Here is a 13,319-nt window from a genome sequence, read left to right as displayed (position 1 = left end):
TCAAAAGTAAGTGTGGAATTAATTTTTGAAACTCGTAAACAAACATCATGTGCAAAATAAGCCATGAAACTAATGTTCCAGAGCTAGACCAAACAAAGCCAAAGATTTTATTCTCTCTACTTTTTGCACATTTTTTCGTAAAAAATCAAAAATCCATTTCAAATATACAAATTTTTTTATCTCATATTTTAGCTAAAAAATCAAAAAGTTAGTAAAATAACATGTTCCCAAACGAAACCTCAGCTAGACCATCCTTTTTACAATAACCTGAAGGCCAACAACTTGTTGGCTTCTGTTCATCAATATATCACTCAAAGTGTATTAATGGACCAATATTGCATTGTAACGTTATCATATATGGCATCAATACATATACGTGTGTGCGCGTGAGAGAGAGAGAGAGAGAGAGAGAAGCTGTAGTGTGGTAAGAACACTAGAACTTATGTGCCAGCAAAGGATACTCCAAATGAACACAATACATCAGCAAGATTGACGTATAAAATTGAAAGAATAATGAATCATACATCCAAAGCTTACAAATCCAATCTGAACAAAACCTGAATGAAACTCAAACTACTTGCTAGCAAACAAACCAGCATTTTACCAAAAATGCCAGTTCATCAAGCTGCTGCTTCTAAATCCGGAATTGAGCCAGTTTCACTCCGTTAATTAATATTTGGCTGAAGTTAGAACTCGTGGAACAGGGGCATCATCAAGAGCTTCTAAAATCTCTGTTCATATCCCAAGAATATTCTCTTCACTCAATCAGCTAAACGCTTGTCATTGCTTCAATAAGTGTCAAGAATAGCCATTACGCTGTTAGTGTCTGTTTGGATTCCCATTGTAAAATGTCAATAAATGCTCTCCTTATTTCTTTTTGGTGCAGTGCGCATCTGTACCATGCTGAGTGCAATCATCGTAACCAACGCTGTGGAGGAATTCCCGGATCTCTTTCGCACTGCTGTTGCTGGCTTGTAACAACCGCTCATCTTCCTCGTAGATTATATAAGGGGCTTCATCTTTCTTCCTCGATAGTAACCTTGAGGCTCCCTTCAACACGTGATACTCCCATCCCTGAACATCTATTTTCAGCAGAAGCACAGGCTGAGAATCTTGGATCACTTCATCAAGAGGAATGGACCTTACTTGAAGTGCAATCTCTTCATTGGACTTGAATGCCATCTTTGCACCAGTGGCTGAAACTGCACTGTTGTCAAGCCGGCCAACCAACTGGTAGCATATTCACCAATCAACATGAATAGGTGAGCCAAAAAAAAAAAAAAAAACACTTTGACATGTTGATAAATGATTTATCATCACCACAGATGAGATGTCTTATTCAATAAATATGTAAACCTGATTTGATAGCATTTCACACCAAAATAGAGTTATGTTAGGGACCCCAAATAAATTACCAAATCTCTCATATGAGTGTGGGACCCACACAAATCACATGTGTGTGAATCCCACATCCATGTGAGAGGTTTGATAAAAAATTGGTAATTTATTTGGGGTCTATAGCATTTTCCCACCAAAATAAATGTTGTGGATGAGAAATGAGAGAAAATTAAAACACAGGAAATGAATTTAAGCATACTTCCAATAACTATGCCATGAGCTACAAATATATAATTATTGGAGCAAACTTTTTGCACATAATGCTCAACGAGAAGGGAATTAACTTATCCACCCAACTGTGTAACTACAATGCAAGAGTCATGTTTGAGCATATAGGCAAATATAATTATTAACTACATGAAGTTTTCTTTAAAGAAGAAATAAGAACTTCAAATCAAAATGTACAATACCATAATGTCAGTGGAAGACAAAATGTACAAAAGGCCTATGATGCACATTGCAGGGCAGAACTGCCTTGCCACACATTACTTCTACACTTGGTTCTAGTTTGCCAAAAAAGGACCTTTAACACGTTCATTGGATCTAATATTTTCCATTTCTCATCCTTCAAAACAAACCTCACAAACGGAAGCAATAATGGCCATAGAGCCACCTATCTATCATATTCTCACAGTGCCACCTGGCTTTAAACCGAGTAGCATACAATTTTTTTTTTCCACCAGATTGAAAGATTACTTCTACATCACAAAGTCAACTCCAAGGAGTGCCCAAAGTACAGGGGAAGCTATTCTGACCAACAAATACATCAGCCATCTAGTTGTAGCAAAGATTTAAAAATCAATTACTAAATTTAGTGCGGCAAAATGCTCACTGCAATAAACTTGAGCAAGCAAGGTCACTGAGAGAGAGAGAGAGAGAGAGAGAGAGAGAATTGAACAAGCCACCTATTGATCACCTTAAAACTGAGGGAAAAACCGAAGAAATGAATCGCAATAGATCCATTTACAGGTCCTCAATATATCACTCAAAGATCTAAGTAATTCCTCCATAAGATACCTAGCTTGATTACAAGCTAGATTAAGAAGCTATCCAAAGGTTCAAACAGGATACCCATGTCAACAAAGGTCAAGGAGAACAATTTTACCACAGCATTGGGAGAGAGCAGCTGAGGCAATGAAAAGGCAATACCCCCACCAATTACTGCTTCATAGGAGTACCATCTTGTACCTTCCATGTTTTTAAAGTTTGAACAAATCAACCTTATAGCAGTTTGCAAGGAAAGACAAGAATGCTGTAAATTGTTTGATGACTGTGATAGGCAGGCAGACAGCAGGAGCACTTAGCCACAAGGATTATGGTTTTAAAAAGGTGGTTTACAAGAGAGAGAGAGAGAGAGAGAGAGAGAGAGGGGGGGGGGGGGGGGGTTAAACAACTTGAGAGAGGTTGTTAAACCCCCTGCAGGAACTTGTCAATGATCCAAATAGTTTATCCACCAAGGTGGTTCAAATTTTAGAAAATCGACAGGTACACAAAAGGTAACAGGGCTAGAGAAAGTCACCTACGATTAAAAAAAGAAGGGAGGAGTGCTATTGATTTTATCACCATACCAATACAAATTAGCATGAGTACGTTGCTTGAAGGACGGAAGCGTATAAAGAAAAGATTCCTTGCTTTACTTCTGTCACATCCATTTTGGATCAACAGAAATGGTAGACAAAAGTGGAGACTCTACTTCACCCACCTTCCTTTCTCTTCCCCACTGCCCTCTTCCTCCTGGCAAAAGATGGACTTATGTACTAAAGTACTACTCTTCCCTCCCACAAAATTTACAAAAGTTTCTACTTCTTAGATTTGGACCCCACAACAAACCTCAGTTAATCAACAAATAAAATTGAATTCTTTTAAAAGAAAAAGTAATATGATCATCAACCAGATAAAACCTCTAATTGTCTTGTTCTAGCAAGCTGCAGCTTAAAGTTTGAACTAAACGGGGAAAAAAAAAAAAATTTCTTTACTTAATTCTCAAGTGGCATATTAACATGCTTTATTGAACTCATAATTCTAAATTTACCTAATAAATATCCACTCCACCTTTACAAAGACCTAGTACATTCATGAAGCTTATACAACAAACTGCAGTCCGGGCATCTCCAATCCTTACCTAAATGCCAACTCAAACTTAAATTTGAGTAAAAAACACCCCAAACCCTTCTCCATCCCTTGACTCAAATTCATACCAACTTGAGTTTTACTCGTTTCTTTATCCAAATCAAGGGCGACTCAAATCTTGGCTCAAACATCCAAAGGCAATATTTGCTTCATTTGAAACTTCATTTATTTACCAAATTGCCATTCTTGGGATATGATGAATTTTTTTTTTTTTTTTAAAAAAATCTGAGTAAAAATTTGTGTTTGCCATTGGAGTGCTTCATATCGAATGAAGCTCAAGGGTTGAGAAACTCAACAACACTATCTTCAACAACTTGGACCCGGCCTTCTTTTTGCACTATTATGGATTCAGATTCAATTGTCGACTACCCATATGGGAAATAGCATTGACTACTGATCTTTGAGTACTCAGTTTTGAGTACAAGCTTATTTGATATAAAGCACTCGAATAACAAACACAAATTTTTACTCTGATTTGTAAGAATTGGAGCTCTTCAATCCTTACTGCATAAGAAAGAAGAGATCCAGCTTCTAAACAGGTTACTCTTAACCCATAATCTGACTCATTTTAGCTTTACCTGACCCAATAAACAGACTATTTTTAGGCCCAATCCTAGGCCAATTCAGCAAATCCAATCTGACAAAAAAAATAGTCCAAACCTTCCAAAATCAGCCCACATTCACCACCAGACTTTACCCTTTTAAAAAGACCTGGCCCCCAAAAATAAATAAATAAATTCAAACCAGCCCAAGCGCAACACAAACCTGACCCCTTAACTAGAACAATTAACATAAACCAAGCCTACACACACTCTCCAATCCAGTGGCTGATTAAATTAAACCAACCCACTTCATTGGGTGAAGCAGGCCCAATTCCAGGTACAACATGCCAGGCCAATTCCATGTACACAAACCAGGCCCCAAAATCCAACGGCCTAAGTCCCCTTTCATTAAAAAAATTAATAAATAAATAATCCAGCCTAAGTTCTTCCAATCAAACACCCAATCAATCTCCCATGTCATCAACCATGCTTACCAATTCAGAGCTGTATTCTAAATATGAGACCTTAGCCCACTATGTGCAAGTGATAAAGAAAGATGTGCACGAGACAAAGACAATACTGTGACCTATGCCCAATCTGTCAGTCCAAGTTTTTGGCAATACTTCAGAATCTCCTCCAAGAGATTATAAAGATCTGGTAGAAATTGTTGATCAAATCATTCCAATATCTGAGGAATGTAAAATTATTTTGAAAAAAAATTTGGAAGCTCAAGTAATTGTTTCCACACAGATGATAATCTTACCAAAAGAAGAGCCTCTTGAACTTACAAATGCACTCAACTTGTTAGATCCTATGGATGCTTCACCAACAACTTACTTGATCAAGTTTGGAGTACATGATTTAATTAGTATTGAAAACTTCCTTTGTTTGTTTAGTCCAAGTTTGGTGGATCTCATCAACACCTTGGGCCGCATGTTACATGGACTTCGGTACAAGTGTCGAGTGCGGGTTATATATCTAAAGGTCGGACTCATCAAATCATAAATTTAAGTATACGTGGATTCGGCAAAAAAATGTCAAATTTTTATATTTTTAATAAAGTATATGAGATACAATGGTGTTATATATAACTTACAATGTCAAAAGGACATTTATAGCAATTGTACAACAATATATACATATAATAGTAGTGTTAAATACAATTATATAAGAAGTGTCAAATGAAAAGTATCCAACACATATCTCATACCCTTGTACGAGTATTAGGTGTCCAATACGGGTATTTGATTTATTTTGAAGAGTCCATGTAATGTAGATCCTAGTAGAATAGAAAAGCAAATATTAATAAAAATCCTAACAAAACTAAAACTCTTAATTAAACCACAATTTAAAAATAAAATACTAAAATAAATTAGATAATAGATATTAAAGACAAAATTATAAAATTTCCATGGTGACATGTTCTACATCATGCTTTCTGTCCCCGATTGCAAAAATAAAAAAAGAAGGAAAAAAAACCCCTCATCCTCTAGTTTTCCTTTAAGTAATGAATTTGTCTATGCCAGAGAATCAAATACTTCAAATATGCAACTTGCATTGTTTTCTTCCCATGCTAACTGCTCTTAGTGCCCAACTAAGAAGCATGGATACAAACATATGACATGACATGGATACGACGATACAGACATGCTGACACGGTAATTTTCAAAAAATGTAGAACACAACACGTGGGGGACACGTATAAAATATATAATTTTATATATTTATTATATGTTATATATATGAATATATCATCTAAAAATAATAAAAAATGCAACATGATATTAATTTCTATTAATTTATATGATTTTTGTTTTATTATTGTATCTTAAGCTGTTTTGTTTAAACTTATAATTAGTTTCACCTGTGTTTAAGTAATAGACACGTGTGTCTACGTAATAGACACGTGTGTCCTCCAAGTGTCTAAAGAGTGTCCAGATCTTTAAAAAAAATAAAAAAATAGGACACGTTTTGAAGAGTGTCGAACATGTGTCGAGGAAGTGTCCAAAGAGTATCGGTATCCGATACGGACATGACACAGATACGTTACCTTCTTAGAAGTGTCCGTGCTTCTTAGACTAGGATTCAGCTTCCTATTTTGCTTAGATTTTTGACTTTAGGGCTTGTATTTTATTATTTAGTTTTAATAATATCACATAGTGATTAAGGTTGAGACAGTTTGCGTTATGATTGTGGCCCTTCTTCTTCTTCCTCTATTCTTATTCTAGTTATATAATTACATTCTAGTTTTTGGGATTAATTGAATAGTTAAACGGATTTCTTACTAGTCATTCTACTACATAACTAAACCTTGGCTCTCTTATGTCTTTCCTATGCACTTGCTCCCTAAGCTGGAATCATTATGCTCACTATTATCATAGCCATCACTTGGCAGCCTAGGCTGCGAGCAGGATCTAGGCATTCACTGCTCAAGATCATTAGAGGATTGTGAACTGGAGGCTAAGATCACGAGTTTGTCAAAGTTGCCTGACTGTCTCCTCAGGGAAGACAACTCCTCCTTGACTAGTCTTAGAGAGAGGGGACGTTAACCTTACACTTACATTTGTTGCATGCCATAATACACAGCTCAAGAAATCATAGCTACCTCTACAGCTCCTATGATGCAACATTCTCATAGTTTGAATCATAGGGTGCAACTGTAGGCCTGATATCAGCACTCTGTCAAGTTAAGAAAAACTCACTACATATCTATAGTTCGCTTCGGCTCTAATACTCCAAAAGCCTATAAAAGGGTATCTATGCAGACAGCCACACAACAAAAACACTTGCCTAATGAAATGTGAGACCCAAATATTTATCCACGTGTTAATTAAGTTTGGTTTAAGTTGCTCTGTTACTCTAATATTACGATTCGCGATTCGATTCGCAATTTTTGCAAAATCGATATAAATCTATTGGTAAATCTATTTTGGAAGTAAATCTCTAGTGAATCGCACGATTCGATTTACTTTTTACGATTCATGCAATTCTTAAAACTACTATGTTCGACATATTTCGACTTTTTTTTTTCTTCATTTTTTTTTAGTTAAAATGATATATATATTTTTTTTATTGATACTAGGTGTCTGGATCAAAACTCAACTAATCCTTAAGGGCGCACAAGCCCTCAACAAGGAGTTTCCGTAAGTGCACCACGTTTAATTCAAGGGTTTTCACCCAGTCTGATGGCCCCAATGAATTGTTAGCACCTAAGAGGTTTCGATCCTTGAACTTTGGAGGGAACACACCCCTAAGATCCAAGGCGTTGCCACCAGACCAACCCCCTAGGTTTGTTAAAATGACATAATACAACTTTTAATAGTGTTTAGTATGAAAATAATCAATATATATATATATATATATGTATGATTTTTTGTTATTTTGGAAATCAGATAGTTTTCAATATGATCCAATCAGATTCAGTTAGACTCAATATGTTTTACACATTTTTTGCTCATTTTTTTCCCTCAAAAAAATATAATGCATTTTCTAAAGATATTTAAGGTTAAAGTAACTTGTAATATGAATTATCTATTGCTATTTTATTTTATTGAAATAAATATACTTCAATATTATATGAGTGAGTTAAACCTAATGGTTTTGCAAGTTTTTTTTTTTTAAAAACAATTTTTTTGAACAATAAGCAGATATACCTTTTAAAATGCTTTAGGTTTTAAAATAAAAAATTTCAATTAATTCTTTCTTATTATTTGGTTCTTGTTACTTGCAAATGTATTTATGTTTATGAATATCAACATCGGTGTTAAGTTATTGTTATTTGAAAATTGAGAGTTTGTCTTTGTTTGCTTTCTTTATTAAGAATTGTTGACAATAAATATTTAAAAATGAAAATAAAAAAGATAAGATAAGATGGTAATTTTACATGGGAACCTATGTTACCTTCTTACCTATTAAACCATGTTATCATTATTCAAAACAACATTTTCATTGATTTAAATTTAAATATTTTATATTTATAAGATATATTTAACATCCAAATATGTAGATATATTATATTAAGTAATTTGGAAAAAGTGATTGAATCTTTATGATTCACGATTTGATGGGATTCGTGATTTGGTACAAGGCCATTTCGATTTGACAACTATGGCAAGTTTCAATGTGACTTTTGGAGACTCAAAGGTATAATTAAAAATGTTTGGTCGCAACTAGTTTTGGGGTACTATACATTAATTATTTTTTTTAGGTACATCGGAAATAACTATTCATTAATTATTGTTTCCACATTTCAATTGGTTCACCAAGTGGTAGGAACTCAACTTGTGTAAGAAGTTTAACAGCTAGACTAGTGTTTTTAAAGGCTCAAGGCGCACTATAGCGCTGAAGGTCTTTCAGGGCCTAGGCCCGAGGCAAGGCGCAGGCTTTATTAAGTAAGGCGCAATGTCTTAGTAAAAAATAGATAAATTAACATAAATTAATCATTCATAGTACTAAGACAATTTTATTTTTTTTTTTAATAAAAAGTAATCAAGACAAATTATAGAATAATTATGCACGAACTTCAATTTGTTCATCAATTCTTTCTCTTCACTTTACATACACTTCAATTATGTAGCAGCTTTGTTTAAACTGTACAAATAACATGATATTATTAAACGCAATTTGTTGATTTTTTTTTTCATATTGGTTTTTTTTTTTTTTTTTTTTCATATATTTGATGCTGGAAACAAATTTCATATTAGTTTCATGACAATAAAATTGTGTATAACTTTTAAAATTATTTTCAATAGTTATTTATGTAGTTTTATTTGAATTGAATGCAATTACTTCTAATTGTTTTTTGAATTAAATTTTGATATTTAAAAATTTGAATTCATAACATAAATGAAAAGAATTAATAAAATAAGTGAAGCGAGAGAATAAGAAAGATAAGAGAGACAAGAAAAAGGGTTAGAAAAATGGAAAATGATTTCAATGTAATGTAATGTGTGATTAATTAATTATTTGATTTTTTTTTTTCCTAACAAAGAAAGGAAAAAAAAAAAAAAGACCAACAGTGTAATATAATTTGTAATTTCAATGTAAAATAATTACAAATAATTTGTATTTTACCAACAATGTAAAACAATTTGTAATTTCAGTGTAAAATAATTACAAATAATTTGTATTTTACCAATAGTGTAAAATAATTTGTAATTTCAATGTAATATAAGCCTTATTGTATTTTTTATTTTTATTTTTTTCAACAGAGACTGAACTGAAATTAATAAGAAGAAAAAGCAGAAGAATAAGAAGAAAAAGCAAGTCAAGGAAGAAAAAGCAGAAGAATAACGAGAGAGAGAGAGAGAGAGAGTTAAAGAAGCAAACCAAAAAAAAAAAAACAGAGCAAGTCGAAGAAGAAGCAAGCAGCGAAGGAGAAGAAGGAAAAAAAAGACAACAGATTTCTTCTTCGCTGACCAGTGAAGAAGAAGAAGCAGAAGAGAAGAACTGACCTGATGAGTCGAAGTCAACGTCGAGAGAGGAGAGGAGCCCAGTCGAAGTCGAGAGAGGAGCTCGGTCGAAGTCAAAGTCGACAGATTTCTTCTTCGATAGATTAGGGCTTTGAGTGAGTCGTATACTGATTTGGATTGGGTTGTATTATATTACATGAGTTGTAATCCTATGCAGTTGGAGCCTCTCCCACACAGATCACAACCGTTAGATCAGATTCAAGAAGAAAAAAACAAAGTCCCTTCAGGCTCGCGCCTTGCGCCTCGCTACGCCTGGTCAAAGTCGCGTCCAAGGCATGCGACTCTTCAAACACGCCTCACCTGGGTCCCCTTTGGGCGCAATAGGTGCGCCTCGCTGCGCCTTGCACAAAGGCGTGCTTTTCACAACACTAAGCTAGACACTGTATCAAATTGATATAGAATCAATGAAGCACGGGTGCTTACTGGGTGCGGGTACGCGTACCGGGTACGCCGTATACTGCATGGGGAAGTTGGATGCGACATGGGTAGGCGGTGGGTACACCACAACAACTATTTGCATATTAGATTTGGTTCAACCTTTGATCTCTTTAAATCAGTTTATGAATTCTCATTCTGTAATCTAGATTTATTCATGTCTGAATTTGTTTAATTTTATTTAAAATATACATTTTCTACAACACTATTTCCATATCAGATTTGGTTCAACCTTTGATCTCTTTGTCAATTTGCTTCGAAGACATTTGTTCAATTATTTTGGTGAGGTCTTAAAACTCACCTAAGGGTGTTTTGTTAGACTTTCGTGTCGTGTTTGTAATCATTTATAAACAATTTTAGGGATAGTGAAATTAGATCCCGTGGACGTACCTCAATCTGAGAGAACCACATAAAAATCCCTGTCTTTGGTGATTTAGGCCAAGTTTGGCATGTCTTGAAAAAGACAAAAAGTCAAAAAGTCACTATCCTATTTAAGTCACATCATCTTATTTAAGTCATATCACCTCTCTAACACATCACTTCAAACCCAACTCATATTTCATAAAAAGTCAAAAAGTGCACTTATTTAGATCATTCCAAACAATCCCTTAATTTTTTGCATAATTTCATTTCTTTTGATCTATTATACTTGTGGAAAATCATCTATTTTTCTTAACACTACACAGCAACCCCATAACTTAGGTGTTCATGGTCCCTCACTGCCACCCTCTTTATCTTTGAGGTTGCCTTGGTCTTCTCCTCCATTGCCTTTCGCAATCCTTGGCCATTAAAGTGCCCACCATCCTTCCAAAGATCCATAATCGACCACCCTGCATAGCTACTACCCACAATAACTAGCTTAATCAAGAAGTTATTCAAAGGCTCAAACAGGATACACCTAATGAATCTAACATGTCAATGAAGATCAAGGAGAACTATTTTCCCACAACTTTGGGAGAAAGCAACTGAGGAATCGAAAAGCCAATCCCTCCCCCATTAACTTTTAATAGGACCACCATCTTGTACATTTTATGTTTCTAAAGTTTGCACAACAATCCAACTTTATAGCCGTTTGCAAGGAAAGAAAACAATTTTGTAAATTTCTTAATGATTGTGACAGGTAAATAGATAACAAGACCACTCAGTCACAAGGATTGCTGTTTACAAGGAAAATTTTTAGACTAAAATAACTAGAGAGGTTCTCAAACCTCATCGGGGAACTTTTCAATGATCTAAACAGCTTAACCACCAAGGTGGTTCAAATGTTAAAAACAATATACTTTGTCGATGGGAGATTGATAGAAACTAAAAAGGTCAGGAGGCTGGAGAAAGTCACCTAAGAAAACTCTCTACATCCATCCGCCTGGTTGAACAATAAGAAACGAGGTAGGGAGGAGTGCTATTGATTTTATCACTATACCAATACATATTAACATGGGTGTTTACTTGAAGGATGGAAGTGCAAAAAGAAAAGGTTCCTCTCTTTACCTCTTTTACATCCACTTTTGGCTAAACATAAATGGTTGACAAAAAAAGAGACTCTTCCTTTCTCTTTCTTACTTTTGTACTAAAGTACTACTCTACCCTCCCACAAAATTGAAGCACAAAATCAACTTGTTAAAGAAAAAATCAACTTTCTACTCTTTAGATTTAAACCCCACACTGAACCTAATTTAATCAACATTTGAAAAAAAGAAGAAAAAAGAAGTGTACTATGATCATTGACCAAAGGAAACTTCTAAATGTCTTTCTCTAGCAAGCTGCAGCATGAAGTTTGAACTAGACAGGAACAAATTTTCTTTACTTCAATCTCTCTTTTATTCAAGCTGTAACTCTAAATTTATCTAATAAATATCCACTCCATCTTTAAAAAGACCAACTATATTCATGAAGCTTATACAACTCACCACAGTAACAAATCATATAATCATAGTTTAATGCACTATTCATTCATTTATTACTAGAGCATCAAAATGATAATGGATGTGGCAAGGAATGCAAATAAGAGGATGGCTTTAGAATCTCTTAGCAAGTCTTGATGTATCAAAATCAATGGAATACTTCTTTCTTTTCTTTTATTTTCAGTTTTTTTTCTTTTGATAAAATATATACACTATTTTTTTGCTGTATCAAAATTATTATTACTTGTCATACATGATGCACATTACAGGTTATGAAACTTCAACAAGAAAGTACAAATTTACAAATTCAAACCCATAATTGAACTGAAACAATTGAAATGAATCAAATACCTTGTGAAATGTTATATTTCCAAGCTGGTCCGATGCGGCAGCCTCAAACACCGTGACCAAATCCCCAACCCGGTTGAAGTACACCCCTTCACAAATCCTCTGCAAATTCTCAAACACCGGCTCCAATGATAAAACCCTAAACCCCATCACCGCCGCAGCGAAAGTGGCCATACCCACATTGGCCCCAACATCCACAAAAATCCCATTCTTTCCCTCACCCCTCATCTTCTCCAACACGTCCTGAATGGTCACCGAGATGTCGGGTCGCCTAAATAGTTTGCCTTTCAGGATCCGAGCAATGTTCTTGTGGGGCTTGTCGGGTAGGGTTCCGAAATCCGAGAGAGAGTAGAGAAACGGGTGTTTGAGACCCTCAACAACATTGGCGATGATGGGGTGGGCCTGTGGGCAGGTGTAGCAATCGAAGGGTTGGATTGTTGGGTGGAGAGCTAGGGTTTTGAAGGTGAGATTAGGGTTAGGATTTGAGGTGCCAGATGCGAGGAAGAAGAAGGTGATGAGGAGAAGAGAGGTGGCGAGAAGGAGGAGGAGAAGAAGGGGTTTGGGGGAGAGGAGCTTTCCGGGTCGATCTCTTTTCCAGGCGTTTGCCATGGAAAATGAGAGAGGAGATGAAGGAAAGTTTGGGGTTTTCCCGGAAAATTTATGAGATTTCTGGGAAAATCAAAAACTGGATCTTGAGAGAGTGTTGTTGTTTGCCTTTTTCTTCTTGCTCTGGGGATGGAGGAAAGTTTACAAACATGCACCTCATTTACAGTGGGGAGCTTGCTAGTTTCAGCGGAGGAGGTTTCCTTCGACTAAGGGTGGAAAAATGGCCCGCCGTCCATGGACGGTCCAAGACGGGTCCAATCCGTTTAGGTTTGTTTGGATTCGGGCACGAACTTAGCCCGAATTTTTGGGTTTGGGCCTGGGCCCAAGCCATCATTTTAAAGTTTTGCCCGTGATCTGACCTATCAGTCAGCTTAAGGCCCATTTAAGGCCTCGCTTGAGACCCGGCCCGCCAGAGGTAAGTGTCTTTTTTTAATTGAAAATAATAAAATTTTAATAGAAAAAATTAAAAAAATAGTCAGACCCGCCCA

At 35.4% G+C, this 13,319-nt stretch overlaps 1 protein-coding gene across 1 annotated transcript; it reads right to left on the bottom strand.

The window, feature by feature from the left end:
* Window positions 1-480: 480 nt before the first annotated feature.
* Window positions 481-13,071, bottom strand: LOC114273861 (FkbM family methyltransferase). The gene is made up of 2 exons (XM_028215684.2): window positions 12,229-13,071; window positions 481-1,230 (listed from the first exon to the last, which is right to left on the bottom strand). Exons 1-2 carry the CDS (start codon window positions 12,832-12,834, stop codon window positions 868-870), a joined length of 969 nt encoding a protein of 322 aa, XP_028071485.2. The 5' UTR covers window positions 12,835-13,071; the 3' UTR covers window positions 481-867.
* Between the last annotated feature and the right edge of the window lie 248 nt (window positions 13,072-13,319).

Source organism: Camellia sinensis, chromosome 13 (assembly GCF_055761805.1).
Source record: "Camellia sinensis isolate YWXY chromosome 13, ASM5576180v1, whole genome shotgun sequence".
Taxonomy (NCBI): Eukaryota; Viridiplantae; Streptophyta; class Magnoliopsida; order Ericales; family Theaceae; genus Camellia; species Camellia sinensis.
Note: the sequence above shows the minus strand (reverse complement) of the source record. Positions and strands in the feature narration are given on the sequence as shown.